We start from the raw sequence: 17,457 nt of genomic DNA, 5'->3' as shown, positions 1-17,457 counted from the left end.
TCTGCAGAACCTAGGGAATAACTCTGATAGGGCAAGTCCAAACTGTTTAATGGGAGCAGTTACTGACACACAAAGCCTTGTTATCTATGAAATATATTGAAATTAGTGAGGCTGTGGGACATGCTCAGTAGGCCAGGTTATGGAGAAACAAAAAGAAAACTGAGACAATATGTCGATGAGAGAAGTGGATAGATTTGAGGACCTCCATTGGTCAGGTTCAATCATGGATGTGGTATCCCAGCTGTCTATGTGATATGCAAGCCAGGACAGAAGCCAGGGCAGTGTGATATGGAAAGCAAGCTGTTGCCCATGTAGCAGGCTCCCTCTCTCCATGCAGCTGATGAATCCAAAGAAATGTGCAGGACCAATACAATTTGGCACCAACAGCATCGCAGGAGTTGCTGGTCAATGTTGAACTCAATGTAGGACTGCCATAGGAACTCCAGTTCTGGATTGTTCTCTCAGGGTTTACTCCCGAAACCTTCTCCATGAGTGAGTTTAGCTGCAAGGCGCGCAAGTTTGAGATCAGAATTTTTTTCTCCTAGATGAGCTGCAACCATGGCTGACAAGCCCCATTTGTTTGAAGCAACAGGTTTAAAGACAGCAGTAACCCATCTTTGCCCCTTCCCCTGTCAGTAGAAACAATTCCACTGGGCTTGGTAACTAAGCCACCCGCAAAGGCCAGGAGCTGGACTTGGTTGTCAGAGGCTATTTGAGACATACACTATTAAGAGCATTTAGTAGGCATGGGAGTTTATCCTCACTACCTCTCCTGGCTATAACAACCTCAAGGAACCAAGTTTTAATACAGAGTGAGTCACCAAAAGTTAGAGAATTCAGTATTGAATCAGGCAGGCTGCAATACAATTATGCATCCTCAGGAGGTGCAACATGGGTCCTTTCACTTCTCTCCTATCCATCATCGAGACACAAATAGTTCTACAGTTCTTCAGAATGAAGCAATATTTTGCATTTGGTATTCACAATTTGGTTACTCTGCATTGGGAAATCTAAAAGCAGATTGGATTTGCTGAGTACCTGTGTTCAGACCACATTAATGACCTCAAGATCTTATTTAATTCACAATCCCTCTGCTACTTGACTTTCCTGACTCCTACACTGTTAAAATAAGGTCCAACGCAGGCTCCAGCTGGGCATGACATTAAGCCCAATTTCCTGAGAAAAATGGATTTCATGAAAATCTCTGAATTCTAAACATTTCTACTTCCCACATCCTGGTTATTAGCCTGCAATTTTGTTTAAAAAATTGGAATGTCAAACGTAATCTCAAAGGAAATGTTGTAAACAGGGGAATATTGTTTCCCACTCATTATATTCCACAGTAAGTTCTCCTCTTGGTTGACATTTTTTTGATATTACCTTAATTAAAACTTTTTTTCCTTTCCCTTTAAGGCAATATTCCAACAGGGTATCTCATCAGTTTTTCCATTAGCAAAGAACACACATTTGAATCTGAACTTTATGTGCCCACCAGCTATATTGTGACATTTTGCCAAAGTGAGTACTATTGACTTAGATGATTTCAAACAGAAAAATGTTATTTACAGAATTCACATTACTATCAAAGAATTAATTCAGTCATCTCTTACAATCTACAGAGTTTAAATTATTCTGAAGATGTGCGCATAATCAGATTTGGAATTATTACAATGTTCAAAGTAAGTTTATTATCAGAGTACATATATGTCACCATATACAACCCTGAAATTTATTTTCTTGCAGGCATTCTTAATAAATCCAAGAAACAATGAAAGACCATACCTGCAAGGTGGATAACCAGTCCTTCCTGAACTCCACAGTCAGCTCTTTCGTCTCACTGACATTGAGTACCAGATTGTTTCTGCGGCACCACTCCACTAGTTGGCATATCTCACTCCTGTACGCCCTCTCGTCACCAGCTGAGATTTTACCAACAATGGTTGTATCGTCAGCAAATTTATAGATGGTATTTGAGCTATGCCTAGCCACACTGTCATGTGTATACAGAGAGTAGAGCAGTGGGCTAAGCACACACCCCAGAGTTGCGCCAGTGTTGATCGCCAGCGAGGATGATATATTATTACCAATGCACACAGATTGTGGTCTTCCGGTTAGGAAATCAAGGATCCAATTGCAGAGGGATGAATTTGAAACATGCAAGTATCTCAGATACTAACAAGCCAAGAAAATAGATCATTGTGCAATAAAGGGAAAACTTTTGACAGAAGTTACTTCAATGCTTAAGAAAATCTATCGAAGCTCAAATAAACATAAAAATGCAAATAAACACTTTCAATATACCTAATTAACATATTATTTTCTCTAATATCTTGGTCTGGAAAAGTTACAAAGAAAAATTAGAACTAAAATGACTAATTTTAGAAAACACTATGTACATTCGATCACACTTGGATTAACACTACATACAAGGAGGAAGAGAAATAACAGACATAAAACATTTACACAACAGTCAGATAAAACTTAGGATATATTTTCATTAACAAAACAGGATTCAGCACTCCACGCAACCATATGCAACTCTGAAAAATAGTAAGCAGCATTAAACTTAAATGAAGGAAAAATTAAGAAATTATCCCTATAGAAGAAAAAGATAATCAGTGGAAGAGTATGACCCTCCATGGAAGACATCTCCACGGTCTGAGCAGAACAGACATTGATGAGGAAGTGTCGAATGCCTGTCTCAGAGACCTGTTCCCAGAAACAGCAAGGTTCCTTGTGACAATACAGGACCAGTTGGTTAACAAAAAAACTTAACAAAAATTCATAATAAAAGACCAACCTGATTCAAGATGAGAAATGCAAAAAAATGACGAGAGGAACCAGAAATAATATAGCACATTGCAAGGTCTGCAGTAGGTTTAACTCAATCTGATTACTTACATAGGCATAATCAAAAGGCAAATATCATTCACCAAATATCCTGATTTAAAATACAAACTCATAAAAGACACCATACCTTACTATAAATACAAGCCAGATCTAGTTTTAGAGTCAGAATCCTACAAATATTATGACCAATCCATTATTACAGATTGGGCAATCCATAGTAACCACCCATTGTAACTGGATATAAAATTACAGGATAAACAAGAACAACTTACTTAATAGATATAGCCATTTCAAAGACACATAATATACAGAAATCAGCAAGTGAAAAACACCAGAAATATGCAGAATTAAAAGAAGAAATTGAAAGACTATGGAATATGAACAGGGTATACATTGTAAGCACGAGAAAGCCTGCAGATACTAGAAATCAGAAGTAAAACACAAAGTAAAACACACAAAATGCTGGAATAACTCAGCAGGTCAGGTAACATCTATAGAAATGAATAAACAGTTGACTTTTCAGGCCATGATCCTTCCTCAGGAATGAGAAGGAAGGGAAAAGGCTTTACATTGTCCCTTAGTAATATCTACAACTGGTACCATCTCCAAATCACTACACGATAGCATTAAACAATTCTACAAAGCAATATTTATGTAAATCTCCAGAAAGCCACAATACAAAGCACCATCAGAATAGTCCAAAAGTTCCGAGCAATAGAGGAATGTCCATGCTCGGCTATGCCCGTACCTCAGGTTTTACCATGGAAGCCATCTCCACGATCTGAGCAGACTAGATGTCGACAAGGAAGTATTGAATGCCTGGCTCAGAAACCTCTTCCCAGAAACAGAAGGCTTCCTTGTGACAATACAGGGCCAGGCGGTTAACACAAAAAAATATCAAAAATACATAATAAAAGACCAATAAATTCAAGATGGTAGGACAATCCACAATAACCGTTTGGATATAACATTGCAGGAAAAACAAGAGAAACAACTTATTTAATAGATATAGACTTTGAAAGGAAGCTCTCCAAGTACGCAGGACTGGTCAGCAACTGTCAGCAGGTTGGATGGAGAGCGAGGTGTCTCCCAGTAGAGGCTGGTTATAGGGGATTCATAGCCCGTTCTTTAGTTAGAGCCTTCAGCATTTTGGGCATCGAGGGAGAGAGGAAGAGAAGAGCCATCTGCAGTACCACCGATGCGGCAGAGAGGGCCTCAAGGTGGCTGTGGCTCAAAAGAGGGGAGCCATGGAGTCATAAGTAGCTAGCCATCTGGACGCAAGCTGGGGTCTGATCAGCCCTGGCTGGGTCACCTGGAGGAGGGTGTATGATGTTGAAAGACCCGAAAATCCCCGATGATTCCAGGAACATCACTGAAGATGTGTCCAGAAGCATCAGTAGATGTATGTACACAGTCCAAACACACACAACTTACAGAAATCAGTAAGTGAAAACCAGCAGAAATAAGCTGAATTAACAGAGGAAATTGAAAGTCTATGGAATATGTACAGGGTATATATTGTCCCAATAGTAATATGTACAATTGGCATCATCCCAAAGGCACTTCACAATAACATTACACAATTAGGTCTACACAGTAAAATCTATGTAAATCTTCAGAAAGACATGATACAAAATCCCACTAGAGTAGTCCAAGAGTTATTAGCAATTAACAAATGAGCATCCTTGACTATGCCTGTACCTCAGAATTTGCCAGCTTGAGCTGGAATAAATAAGTAAGCAAATGTGCTCAGATTAACTGTACCTAGGACAGAAGGTGGAAGAGGAATAACAGTCATTAAAAATCTACACATCAGAAGGTGGAAGAGGAATAACAGTCATTAAAAATCTACACATCAGATAAAACTTCTCGGGATATACTTTCCTCAATGAAAACAGGAATCAATACTCCATGAGAGCATATACAATTCTGATAAAAAGTATGCATCACTAACGTTAAATGAGAGCACGACTCAGAAAGATGAAGACATTATCGCTATTGAAGAAAAAGTTAACCAATGGAAGAGAATGACCCTCCATGGAAGACATCCCCACGATCTGAGCAGACTAGATGTCGACAAGGAATCATCGATCCCCCAGCTCAGAGTTGAAGACCTCTACCCAAAAACAGAAGGGTTCCTTGTGCATACAGGACCAGGTGGTTAACACAAAAAAAAATTAAAAATACATAATAAAAGATCAACAAATTTAAGATGATAAATGTAGAAAATGCCAAGACAATTCAACACATTACAGGATCCTATAACAGCTGAGTACAATCTGATTACTTACACAGGCACAATCGAGTGACAAATATCACTCAACAAAATCATGCCTTAAAATACAAAATCATAAATGAAATCACACCTTATTATAAATACAAGCCTGTTTCAGTTTTAGAATCAGAATACCGCAAATTATATTACGACTGATCAGTTACTGTATTAGAGATAAGACAATCTATAATAACTGTCCGGATATAATAATACAGGATAAACAAGGAAGAACAACTTATTTAATAGAAATAGCCATTCCAAACACACATAACTTATAGAAGTCAATAAGTGAAAAACAGCAGAAATATGATGAATCAAAAGAGGAAATTGAAAGACTTTGGAACATGAACAAGATATACATTGTTCCATGAGATGAAGAGTCATTGAAAGAGAGTCAATACGTTGTGAGACCAGATAAGTGATAAGGAAAGTAAAGTTGAGTGAGATTAGCCCCTCTGGTTCAAGAGCCAAATGGCTGAGATGTGGTAACTGTTCCTGAACCTGGTAATGAGTCCTAAATCTCCTGATCCTTCTTCCTGATGGCTGCAGCGAGAAGAGAGCATTACCTGGGTGGTGCACATCCTGAGGATGAATGCTGCTTTCCTACAATAATTCTTCATGTAGATGTGCTCAATGGTGGGGAGAGCTTTACCTGTGATGGACTGGACCACATCCACAACTTTTCATAATATTTTCCATTCAAGGGTATTGGTGTATCTATACCAGAGTGTGATGCAGCCAGTCAATTTACTCTCTACCACACACCTATAGAAGTTGGTCAAAGTTTTAGATGTCATGCTGAATCTTCGTGAACTCTAAAGAAAGTAGAGGTACTGTGGTGCTTTCTTCAGGACGGGTCCATGGAAATGATAACACAGAGGAATTTAAAGCTGCTGATCCTCTCCACCTCTGATACCCCCATGACGACTGGCTCATGGACCTTCAATTTCCTCCTCCTGAAATCAATAATCAGCTCCTTGGTCATGCTGACATTGAGTGAGGCTGTTGTTGTAGCATCACTCATCCAGATTTTCCATCTCCCTCCTCTATGTTGAGTGATCACCACCTTTGATTGGGCTTAGAACAGTGATGTCATCAGCAAATTAAATATGGCTTTGGAGCTGTGCTTAGCTACACAGTCAGAAGTGTAAAGTGAGTAGACCTTGGGGCTAAGCACACTGCCTTGTGGTGCACTTGTGCTATGGAGAATATGGAGGAGATATCATTGCCAGTCCAAACAGATCGTGGCCTTCAAGTGAGTAAATTGAGCATCCACATCCAGAAGGAGGCTCTGAGGCCAAGATCTTGAAACTTATTGATAAGTTCTGAGGGGATGATTGTATAGAATACTGATCTGTAATTGATAAAAGGTATCCTGATCTATGTATCTTCATGGTCCAGATGTTCCAGTGTTGAGTAAAGAGACAACAAAATGGCATCTGCTGTGAACTGTTGTGCCGGTATCAAGTTAAATTATCCAAATCACTTTTCAGGCAGGAGTTGATATGTTTCATCACCAACCTCTCAAAACACTTCATCACAACGGATGCAAGTGCTACTGGACGATAGTCATAGAGGCAGGGTACCACATTCTTCTTAGGCACTGTTACGAGGGGTGATTGATAAGTTCGTGGCCTAAGGAAGAAGGAGTCAATTTTAGAAAACCTAGCACATTTATTTTTCCTACATTTACACACTTAGTCCAGCGGTCGTGGAGCATACGGATCCCTTCTTTGTAGAATGTGGTGTCTTGGACCTCCAGAAGTGGTCCACAGCAGTGGTGATTGATAAGTTTGTGGCCTAAGGTAGAAGGAGATGAGTTATTAACTTCAAACTTTCAGCATTTTCACTCAAAGAGTTGAACTGCACATGCATGTAACGAGAGCTGTATAACTCATCTTTTCCCTTCTAATTATTTTTAGTTGCTCTCTGTAGGTTTTTAAACACTTCCCAATCTTCTATGTTCCCACTAATTTTTGCTTTGTTGTATGCCCTTTCTTTTGCTTTTGCAATAGCTTTGACTTCCCTTGTCAATCATGGTTGTACTATTTTACCATTTGAGTACTTTTTCATTTTTGGAATACACATGTCCTGGAATACACCCAATCCAGTATAGCTGATCCCCAGTAGGCTTAATGACAAACTGCTCTAAAAAGCAATCTCTTAGGCATTCAACAAACTCACTCTCAAGATCCATTACTAACCTGATTGTCCCAATCAACCTGCATGTTAAAATCTCCCATGACTACCATAACATTACCCTTTTGACTTGCCTTTTCTATTTCCTGTTGTAACCTGTGGTTCCCCCTCCCAGTCACTGTTGGGAGGCCTGTATATAACTGCCATTGACATCCTTTACCCTTGCAGATTCTTAACTCAACCCACAAGGATTCAACATCTTCCAATCCTATGTCACATCGTTCTACTGATTGTAAAGGATGCGTTTTGTTTTTAACCAGTAGAGCCACACCACTCCCGCTGCCTACCTTCCTATCCCTCTGATATAATGTGTAACCTTGAACGTTCAGTTCCCAACTACAACTATCGTCCAGCCACAATTCAGTTCAGTGATGGCCACAACATCATACTTGGCAATATGTAATATTGCAACAAGATTATCCACCTTATTTCTTATACTACACGCATTTAGATACAACACCTTGAGTACTGTATTTGCTACCCTTTCTGATTCTGCATCCCAAATATTTTGATACTCCGCCTGTTGGCTGCAACTAAGTCCCATCACCTGCCTGCACTTCTCGACAGTCTGACTGCACACTATCTTTACTTTTTACCATTTGTCCTATCCTGAATCCCTTCTCTCTGGTTCTCACCCCCCTACCAAGTTAGTTTAAACCCTCCCAAACAGCTCTAACAAACCTTGGTCCCCCTTGGGTTCATGTACAAGCTGTCACTTTTGAACAGGTCATACCTGTGGTAAATCATATATATGTTGTAACTGGGTTAACTATCTGGACACACCCATCTGCTGACTGCTCCTGTGGCTCCTCCCACAGATTCGCAGACACTCAGCATGGAGGTCATATTGTACAGTGAATAAAAGCCTTAAAGTATTTCACCTAACTTCAGTTTTTTGGAGTTATTGAAGGTGCTTCAATTTTATTCACTGTAAATTTGAAAGCCGGAACTCTCATAGACCCGACAAGTTAGACCTCGATCCGCAAATGCCTGAAGCTGGAAACGCTTTCGAACTCTGGCTGGCCTGCTTTGAAGCGTACCTGGAGGATTTAAAGCGACTGACCCCGTAGCGAAGCGCAGAGTTCTACTCTCCAGGGTCAGTCCACGGGTCTATTCGCTGATCAGAGACCAGCTGAACTACGGTGCGATGAGCGCCCTCAAAGGACAATACCTGTGGCCAGTAATCAGCATCTATGCGCGGCATCGCTTAGCGACATGGCAACAGCAGTCCGGGGCATCAAGTGCTGAGTTCGTCCAGGCCCTATGGACACTTGTGCAAGCCTGCACTTGCCAGGAGCTGACGGCGGCGTAGCACGCCGAACTCCTAGTGAGAGACGCCTTCATCACGGGGACCAGGTCAGTGTATGTACGCCAGCGGCTGCTGGAAAAAGCCAATCTTACCTTTTAAGTTTGGCGATCGAGCTGGCCGACACGCTGGAGGCCGCTCTACACAACCCTGAGGCTCTCCAGGCACGTAGACCCTGCAACCCACCGGCGAATCGACCTCGGCTGCTGCCAATCGCGAGTCCGCAAAGTGCTACTTCTGCAGACTCGAGAAGCACCTCGGAAACGCTGCCCGGCCCAACAAGCTACCCGCTCCAGCTGCGGAAGGAAGGGCCACTTTGCCAAGGTCTGTAAGTCCAAACCGCGAGCAGGATCGAGCAGTGCCGCATGCGAAACATGGGGGTCGCCATCTTGCCTGCCGCCATCTTCCCTGCACACCGCCACCACGTGCAGACATGGGGGCGGCCATCTTGGTCGGCGCCACCTCCCATCGCCTACAACCAACGGGTGCTCACGGGGTACCCCACCGTGCCGGACCAAGACAGCAGCTCAACTCTGGCTTCCGTGACCCTCGACCAATGCGCTCCCCACCAGCTTGCAAGGTCAATGATGGACATCCTGGTGGAGGGGCCCAGGACAAGCTGCCTGTTTGACACAGGCAGCACGGAGAGTTTTATCCACTTGGACACGGTGCAGCAATACGGACTCGTGATACGGCCGGTAAGGCAGAGGGTCACCATGGCTTCCGGGTCGCATACAACAGACATCCGGGGGGGTTGTGTAGCGACGCTAGTGGTTCAGGGCACAGAATATTGAGACTTTACGTTACTGGTCTTGCCTCAACTGTGTGCCCCTGTGCTATTGGGGCTCGACTTCCAGAGCCACCTGAAAAGCATGACAATGAAGTATGATGGGCCCCTCCCACCAGTTACTGTCATAAATCCCTAGTTTTGTAGGGATACGTCACATACCCCACTACTGACCACACACACACACTGACCCACACATCCCACCCAACACCATGCCATCTCCACCCTCAAGGTCCGTCCCCCACCACTGTTCGCCAACCTGACCCCCGACTGTAAACCTGTGGCAACTAAAAGCAGGAGGTACAGCGCGGGGGACAGAGCTTTCATTAAGTCGGAAGTGCAGCGGCTGCTCAGGGAGGGGGTCATTGAGGCAAGCACAAGTCCTTGGAGGGCACAGGTGGTCGTTGTTCAGAACGGGGAGAAAAATAGGATAGTCGTGGACTATAGCCAGACCATCAATAGGTTCACGCAGCTCGACGCATACCCTCTACCCCGCATCACGGATATGGTCAATCAGGTAACGCAGTACAAGGTGTACTCGACCATAGCCCTAAAATCTGCTTACCATCAGGTCCCCATCCGCCAGGAGGACCGCCCTTACACTGCCTTCGAGGCGGACGGCAGGCTTTATCACTTCCTGAGCGTCCCCTTCGGTGTCACGAATGGTGTATCTGTCTTCCAGAGGGCAATGGACCGGATGGTGGACCAGTGCCAGCTGATGGCCACGTTCCCATATCTGGATAACATCACCATCTGCAGTCACGACCGGCAGGATCACGACAACAACCTCCAAAAATTTCTCCAAGCGGCCAAAGCTTTCAATCCCACCTATAACAAGGACAAGTGTGTGTTTGGGACCACCCGACTTTCTATCCTTGGGTGTGTCATGGAGAATGGAGTCATTGGCCCTGACCCCGACCGTATGCGCTCCCTGTTGGAACTCCCTCTTCCCAACACACTCAGCGCCCTCAAAAGGTGCCTGGGCTTCTTTTCATATTATGCCCAATGGGTCTCTAACTATACAGACAAGGCCCACCCCCTGGTCAAGTCCACCACATTCCCCCTCTCTGCCAAGGCCCACGCGGCCTTCAACCGCATAAAAGGGGACATTGCCAAAGCAGCAATGCCATTCCCTTCCAAGTAGAGAGTGACGCCTCCGACTTTGTGCTGGCTGCTACCCTCAACCTGGCAGGAAGACCAGTGGCATTCTTCTCCCATACCCTTCAAGGCCCTGAAATTTGGCACTCCACTTGCAGAAAGAGGCCCAGGCCATTGTGGAAGCTATTAGGCACTGGAGGCACTATCTCGCCGGCAAAAGGCTCACCCTGCTAACTGACCAGTGCTCAATCGCATTCATGTTTAATAAACAACAGCGGGGCAAAATAAAAAATGATAAAATTCTGAGGTGGAGAATTGAACTCTCCACCTACAACTATGACATCATGTACAGGCCTGGGAAGCTCAACGAGCCCTCCGATGCCCTATCCCGGGGAACGTGCGCCAGCACGCAGATCGACCGGCTATATGCCCTACATGTAGATCTTTGCCACCCGGGGGTCACCTGGCTTTTCCACTTCGTAAAAGCACGGAACCTGCCTTACTCCCTTGAGGAGATCAGGATGATGACCAGGGACTGCCAAGTCTGCGCAGAGTGCAAACCACACTTCTACCGACCCGAAAAGGCACCACTCATCAAGGCCACCCGCCCCTTTGAGCGACTGAGTGTTGACCTTAAGGGCCCCCTTCCCTCCACTGACCGCAATGTGTACTTTCTTAACGTTATCGACGAGTACTTGCGGTTCCCCTTCGCCATCCCCTGCCCCGACACCACTACCACGTCAGTTATAAAAGCCCTGCACAAGCTCTTCACTCTGTTTGGATACCCATGTTATATCCACAGTGACAGAGGGTCCTCGTTTATGAGTGACAAGCTGCGCCAATACCTACTGGCTAGGGGTATTGCAACTAGTAGGACCACGAGCTATAATCCCCCGGAGAATGGACAGGTAGAGAAGGAGAATGGCACGGTGTGGAAAGCCACACTCTTAGCCCTCAGATCAAAGGAACTGCTGGTCTCCCGCTGGCAGGAGGTCCTTCCTGAGGCACTCCACTCCATCCGCTCCCTGTTATGCACAGCCACCAATGCCACCCCTCATGAGCGGCTCTTTTCTTTTCCCAGAAAGTCGACCACTGGGACTACCCTACCAACTTGGCTGATGTCCCCGGGGCCAGTGCTGCTCCGGAAACTTGCGAGGAGCAATAAATACTCCCCGATGGTCGAGAGGTTTCACTAACTTCATGCGAACCCCCAGTATGCCTATGTGGTTTTACCTGATGGGCGGGAGGACACAGTCTCCATCCGCGACCTGGCGCCTGCAGGAGCACCAGGCCCCTACCCTGAACACTCTGTGGTGACTATTAACCCCATATCCACCGATATATATACCCACGAGACACCGCGCACTCCAAGCCCTACACAGACACCACACGACACTCCCATACCGGGCGCAACGCACACGCACGAGGGATTAACAACGCCTAACGTGCTGGCACCTGAAGTCAGGCCGGAGCCAGCACAACCGCCATCACTGATGCAATCACCGCCGGTGCTACGTAGATCACAGCGACGGACTCGACCGCCTGATAGACTGACCTGTAAGTATACTTGTTTTAAATATTGTCAGTCACTTCACCCCGCGGGACTCTTTTTAAAAAAAGGAGGGGTGAATGTGGTAAACTATATATATATATAGTAACTGGGTTAACTGTATGGAAATGCCCTTCTGCTGACTGCCCCTGTGGCTCCTCCCACAGATTCCTGAATAAAGGTGATTCCGCCTTGCCCCTCCCTCTCAGTCCGGGGGCAGACACTCACCATGGAGGTCGTATTGTACAGCGAATAAAAGCCTTTTAGTATTTTACCCAACTTCAGTCTTTTGGAGTTATTGAGGTGCTTCAATACCTCCCCCAGAAGATATCCCAGTTGTTCAAGAACCTGAAGCCCTGCCCCCTGCACCAGCTTCTCAGCCATGTGTTTTTCTGCCAACTCATTCTGTTTCTACCCTTACTGGCACGTGGCAAAGGCAGCAATCCAGAAATTAGTACCCGGGAGGTCCTCCTTCTCAGCTTTCTACTTAGCCCTATAAATTCTCTTTTCAGGACCTCATTGCTCTTCATTCCTATGTCATTGGTACCAATATGTACCAAGACATCTGGCTGCTCCCCATCCCTCTCCAAAATGTTGTGGACGTGATCTGAGACATCCCCAACTCTGGCATCTGGGAGGAACATACCATCCGGGTGTCCTGTTCCTCTAGGGGAACAGTCCCCTATCACCACCACTACCTTCTCTCTTTCCCTTCTGCACCATGGACCCTTGATCAGTGCCTGTAACCTGGTCACCATGGCATTCTCGCAGGAGATCATCACCTGCAAAAGTATCCAAAGCGCTATGCTTGTTTTTGAGGGGAAAAGCCACAGGGGTGCTCTGCTCTAACTGCCTATTTCCATTTCTCCTGACAGTCACCCAGCTACTCACCTTCTACAACTTTGGGGTGACTACTTCCCTGTAATTTTGATCAATCATATTCTCCTCTCCCGTACAAGCTGAAGGTCATCCAGTTGCTGCTCCAGATCCCCAACACGGTCTTCAAGGAGGTGCAGCCGGAAGCACTTCATGCAGATGTAGTTCCCCGGGAGACTCTGGGTCTCCCAAGACTCCAGCATCCGGCACGAAGAGCACACCACAGCTATTTAAATAGTACAGTAAGAGAGGGAAAAAAAACCAAAAAGGAAATCTTAACAGACACTTTACACAGAGCCAACGCCTCTTCCTAGCCGAAGCCACCTATGAGTGAGAGAACCCTATATTTAGGGTGAGAGAATTTTTTAAGATAAATATAACAAAAGTATTTCTATTTTAAGGAGAAAGAAATCAAAAAGGGTGATGTTTTTCACTGCCTGCCAAATGACATTTAAAACTGCTGTCAAATACTCACCACTCTGTTCCTTCTGCAGGCCTACTAAACTGTTTTTTTCACCTCACAGTTTAGTTCAGTTGCTCAAGACTCGCACAAGAGGCAGCCAAAAGTATGAGAAACAAATGTAAATTGGAGGCTTATGACACAATTAGATTCAAACTGCAGAACTGTTTAAGTCCTCTCCATCTTTCAAACTATTAATAAAATTCCATTGGACACTATCACATAGCCATTGGAGAAGTATTTCTTTGCAAGTAATTGAATTACTGAATCCATGAACCTTTGCACTAATTGGATCACTGCCTCTTTCTCACATTTTTTTGCCTTACCTTATTAAGTTCTATCAGCTTCTTAAGGATTTAATATTGTCAATTTAATTTGAATAGAAGAATAGCTGTAAATTGAAGAACTGCTGCCTAATTAGAAGCTTGAGCTGGTAAAGTCCCCAATGTGATTTTAGGCAGCAAACAAAAAATACTGGCCAAGAATGTATTTCTGAGATCTGAAAGGTCCTACCTTAAGAGTTTGTTTATCCAGATAGTTTGTTTCAAATCTCCGCAGCTCTCTACAACGTGACTGCTGTGATCAGATCAAAAGGCTATAGGGCAATCTTCCCGAAGTTACTGCAGCTGAACTGCCCTTTGGCCATCTTTCTTCTCTATTTTCGACTGTGCCCATTTCCCAGTTTTCAGTACATAATCTTTAGCTTACTAGCCTACACTGTTGTAAAAGCCTCAAAGGTTACTGCATTCACACTCCTTCAGAAATTTGAGCACAAACACCTGGACTGATGTTCCAGAGCACGGCTGAAGGAGGGCTGTGTTTCAGAATAGTTAGCATTATGATGGCCCTGTCTTCAATCTTAAGTGGGAAGAAACAACCCTACAATATTTCATAAATGAACAAGTGAGTTACTGCTGGTGTCCTGTGTTGGATTTATACCCCTATCAACATAGTGGTCCATATCATTTTCCTGTTTGTGCATGCTTACTCTGTGCAAATCGCTTCCTGCATTGTTTGGCTCAAAAAAAACAGTTTGTAATCTGCAAAATGCTTTTAAGATATAGATGATGTTATACAAACTCTCATTATATTATTTATTAAAAATGTATGCAGTGCCTTGTGCATGGGAGTTAATTTATTGAAAAGCAGAAAGCTGCAGTTTCTGTTCATTTTAAATTAAAACAGGAAGTAATGAAAATATACAGAAAGTCAGTTATCATCTGGGTATAAAGAAATGGCGGATGTTTAAGTTAATATCTTTTTATTAGTACTAGGAAAATTAAGGCTGTTTTAAATTGGAGAGAAGGTGAAGAGAACAAAGGGAAAGTTTGTAAAAGGGTGCCGAGAGACTGAACAACGTGCTTGGTGTTAGTGTTGCTGGTGATCACAATTGGAGGAGATAGAAATAGAAGGAGATGAATGGGGTGGGGGGGGGGGAGGAGTTGGAGAACTGGAGTTATGAAATCCAAGATGTAGCAATTAATGGAAATTTTAACACAATTGAAAAGGCTGTAGAGACATGAAAATGAAGTTAATCTTTCATCAAAAAAGCTAGTTCTCATGTGAAATTATTGAATTTAGTTTTGAGTCCTGAAGGTTATTTACCAATTTTCTTGTTTTCCACCTTGAGCAGGAATAAGCCCTTTGGCCTATGATGTCTCTGTTGACCATAATGATGATTTAAATTCATCTTGGTCTATATCCCTCTATTAACAGCCTGATCACATGCTTCTTTAAAAGTCTCTTAAATGTTGGAATTGGACCTGGATCCACTATTCCCGTGCTAGTATCTTCTACTTTCTATATTTGGCAGTAGTAAATCAAAGCAACTGGACTTGCTGTGTTGTCTAGAGGACATTTTGCCACTCATCCAAGAAGCTTCTTCAGTTCTGATCCAGGGTGGGTAGTTTTCTGGTTTATAAACTCTGTGAGTTGTTTAAAGGTATAACAATCACATGAGAGTTGTTTAAGAGTTGTATAGTAATGATTGGGTCATTAGTCTTACCTTTGCATGAATGGAGATGTGAATTGTTGTGAAGATGCTGGGGTAAAGATGTTAGGACAGCATTGTAAGTAGCCAATAGGTGATATCACACCCCACCCCCTCTGTTCAGGGCTGGGTTTTCCAGTTTGACAAAGATGGCTCCTCTTTCAAACCACCTGTCCTCCCTGTGCAAAATGTGCATATTGTTATCATCAAAAGAGCGTCCCTTGTCCTTAAGGTATAGATATACAGCTAAGTCTTGACCTGAGGAGTTGGCCCTCCTCTGTTGAGCCATCTGTTTGTGAAGTAGTTGTTTTGTCTCACTGATATACACATCTGTGCAGTTCTCATTGGATTGGATAGCATTTACAATATTGCTCTGTTTATGTTTGGGTGTGGGATCCTTGGGGTAGACAAGTTTCTTTCTGAGTGTATTTGTAGGTTTGAAAAACACAAGGATTTGATGTTTGTTGAAAATCCTTCTGAGCTTCTCTGAAATTCCAGCTACATATGGGATGACCACGTTTTTCTGTCTGCTTTGCTCCTTACCTCTGTCTGTTGTGCTGATGTCCTTACTGTTTTTTGTTGCTGTCTTGATGAAGGCCCATTCAAGGTAGCCGTAAGCTTTCAAGGCTTCTTTCAAGTACTTGAGCTCCTTGTCTTTAGCTGTAATGTTGACGTGCACATTCTCAACATGGTGATGTAGTGTTCTGATAACCCCCAAATTAAGTTCTAATGGGTGATGAGAGTCAAACCATAGACACTGATCTGTGTGGGTTAGTTTCCTGTAAACTTTGATATCGAGCTGTCCATTTTTTTTTTTGATAAGTATAGCACAATCTAAAAAGTCCAGTCTATTGTTCTCAACATCTTCTAGGGTAAATTTAATGTTATTATCCACTGAGTTGATGTACTTTGTGACAGCTTGCACCTCATGGATTTTGATCTTGTCCCAGGTGTCACCCACATACCTGAACCATTGACTGGGTGATGTTCCATGGAAGATATTCAAGGCTGTCTTTTCTACTTCTTTCATGTATAAGTTGGCTACAATAGGAGGCACTGTTGAACCCATCACTCAATCATAATTCTGCCCGCAAAAGACATCTCAGTATTTGAAAAAGGTAGTGTTGAGATGAAGGTTGAGTAGAGTACATACCTAATTTGAGTTGAGTGTGGTTCTATTCTTCAGGGTACTATCCTGACGTAGCCGTTCCTTACTGTCTTGATAGCTTCTGAAGTGGGCTCAGATGTAAATAAAGACTTAATATTATTTGACAACATAGTCTCTTCTGTATTCAGCTTCAGATGCCGAACGTTCTCAACAAAGTCTTTGGTATTTTGGATGTGGTTTGTGGTGTTGCCGACCAAACGGGTGAGATTTGTGTAAAGGTATTTTGCAATGTTGTAGGTAACTGAGTTAATGCTGCTCACAACTGGCCTGAGGAGGACTCTTTGCTTGTGGATCTTAGGGAGTCTGGATAAAGATGGGATGGTTTCTAAACAGAGAGAGGCAATGATGTAAGGCCAGATCAATGACTTTGATAATAATGTGCACATTTTGCACAGGGAGGACAGGTGGTTTGAAAGAAGGGTTAATAGAACATAGAACATACAATAGTACAGCACAGTACAGGCCCTTCGGCCCGCAATGTTGCGCTTACCCTCAAACCCTGCCTCCCATATAAGCTCCCACCCTAAATTCCTCCATATACCTGTCTAGTAGTCTCTTAAACTTCAGTAGTGTATCTGCCTCCACCACGGACTCAGGCAGTGCATTCCACGCACTAACCACTCTCTGAGTAAAAAACCTTCCTTTAATATCCCCCTTAATCTTCCCACCCCTTACCTTAAAGCCATGTCCTCTTGTATTGAGCAGTGGTGCCCTGGGGAAGAGACGCTGGCTATCCACTCTATCTATTCCTCTTATTATCTTGTACACCTCTATCATGTCTCCTCTCATCCTCCTTCTCTCCAAAGAGTAAAGCCCTAGCTCCATTAATCTCTGATCATAAATAAATGCTCTCTAAACCAGGCAGCATTCTAGTAAATCTCCACTGTACCCTTTCCAAT

General features: G+C 43.6%; 1 protein-coding gene and 1 long non-coding RNA gene across 4 annotated transcripts in view; one reads left to right on the top strand and one right to left on the bottom strand.

Annotated features, from left to right (window-relative positions):
- Positions 1-9,390, top strand: part of LOC134353680 (uncharacterized) — a 205,912-nt gene extending 196,522 nt beyond the window's left edge. For all 3 annotated transcript variants that reach the window (XR_010019653.1, XR_010019654.1, XR_010019655.1), the window contains 2 exons: positions 1,414-1,518; positions 1,744-9,390. This is a non-coding gene — a long non-coding RNA (uncharacterized LOC134353680). The remainder of the gene's footprint in view (positions 1-1,413; positions 1,519-1,743) is intronic.
- A 3,676-nt stretch (positions 9,391-13,066) lies between these two features.
- On the bottom strand, positions 13,067-17,200 carry LOC134348437 (uncharacterized). Its single transcript, XM_063051857.1, has 2 exons — positions 15,561-17,200; positions 13,067-13,166 (listed from the first exon to the last, which is right to left on the bottom strand). The coding sequence occupies exons 1-2, from the start codon at positions 16,457-16,459 to the stop codon at positions 13,067-13,069; spliced, it is 999 nt and encodes a 332-aa protein (XP_062907927.1). The 5' UTR covers positions 16,460-17,200.
- Between the last annotated feature and the right edge of the window lie 257 nt (positions 17,201-17,457).

This window comes from Mobula hypostoma, chromosome 1 (assembly GCF_963921235.1).
Source record: "Mobula hypostoma chromosome 1, sMobHyp1.1, whole genome shotgun sequence".
In the NCBI taxonomy this organism is placed as follows: Eukaryota; Metazoa; Chordata; class Chondrichthyes; order Myliobatiformes; family Myliobatidae; genus Mobula; species Mobula hypostoma.
The sequence above is the reverse complement of the archived record's forward strand: the minus strand, read 5'-3'. Positions and strand labels throughout refer to the sequence as shown.

Excerpts from the sequence above, each read along its gene's own strand:
- LOC134348437 (XM_063051857.1), bottom strand. The coding sequence starts at position 16,459 with ATGGGTTCAACAGTGCCTCCTATTGTAGCCAACTTATACATGAAAGAA. Across the intron at positions 13,167-15,560 it reads ATTTTGCACAGGGAGGACAG|CTGTGGTGTGCTCTTCGTGC; the intron begins GTGGTTTGAAAG and ends CTATTTAAATAG.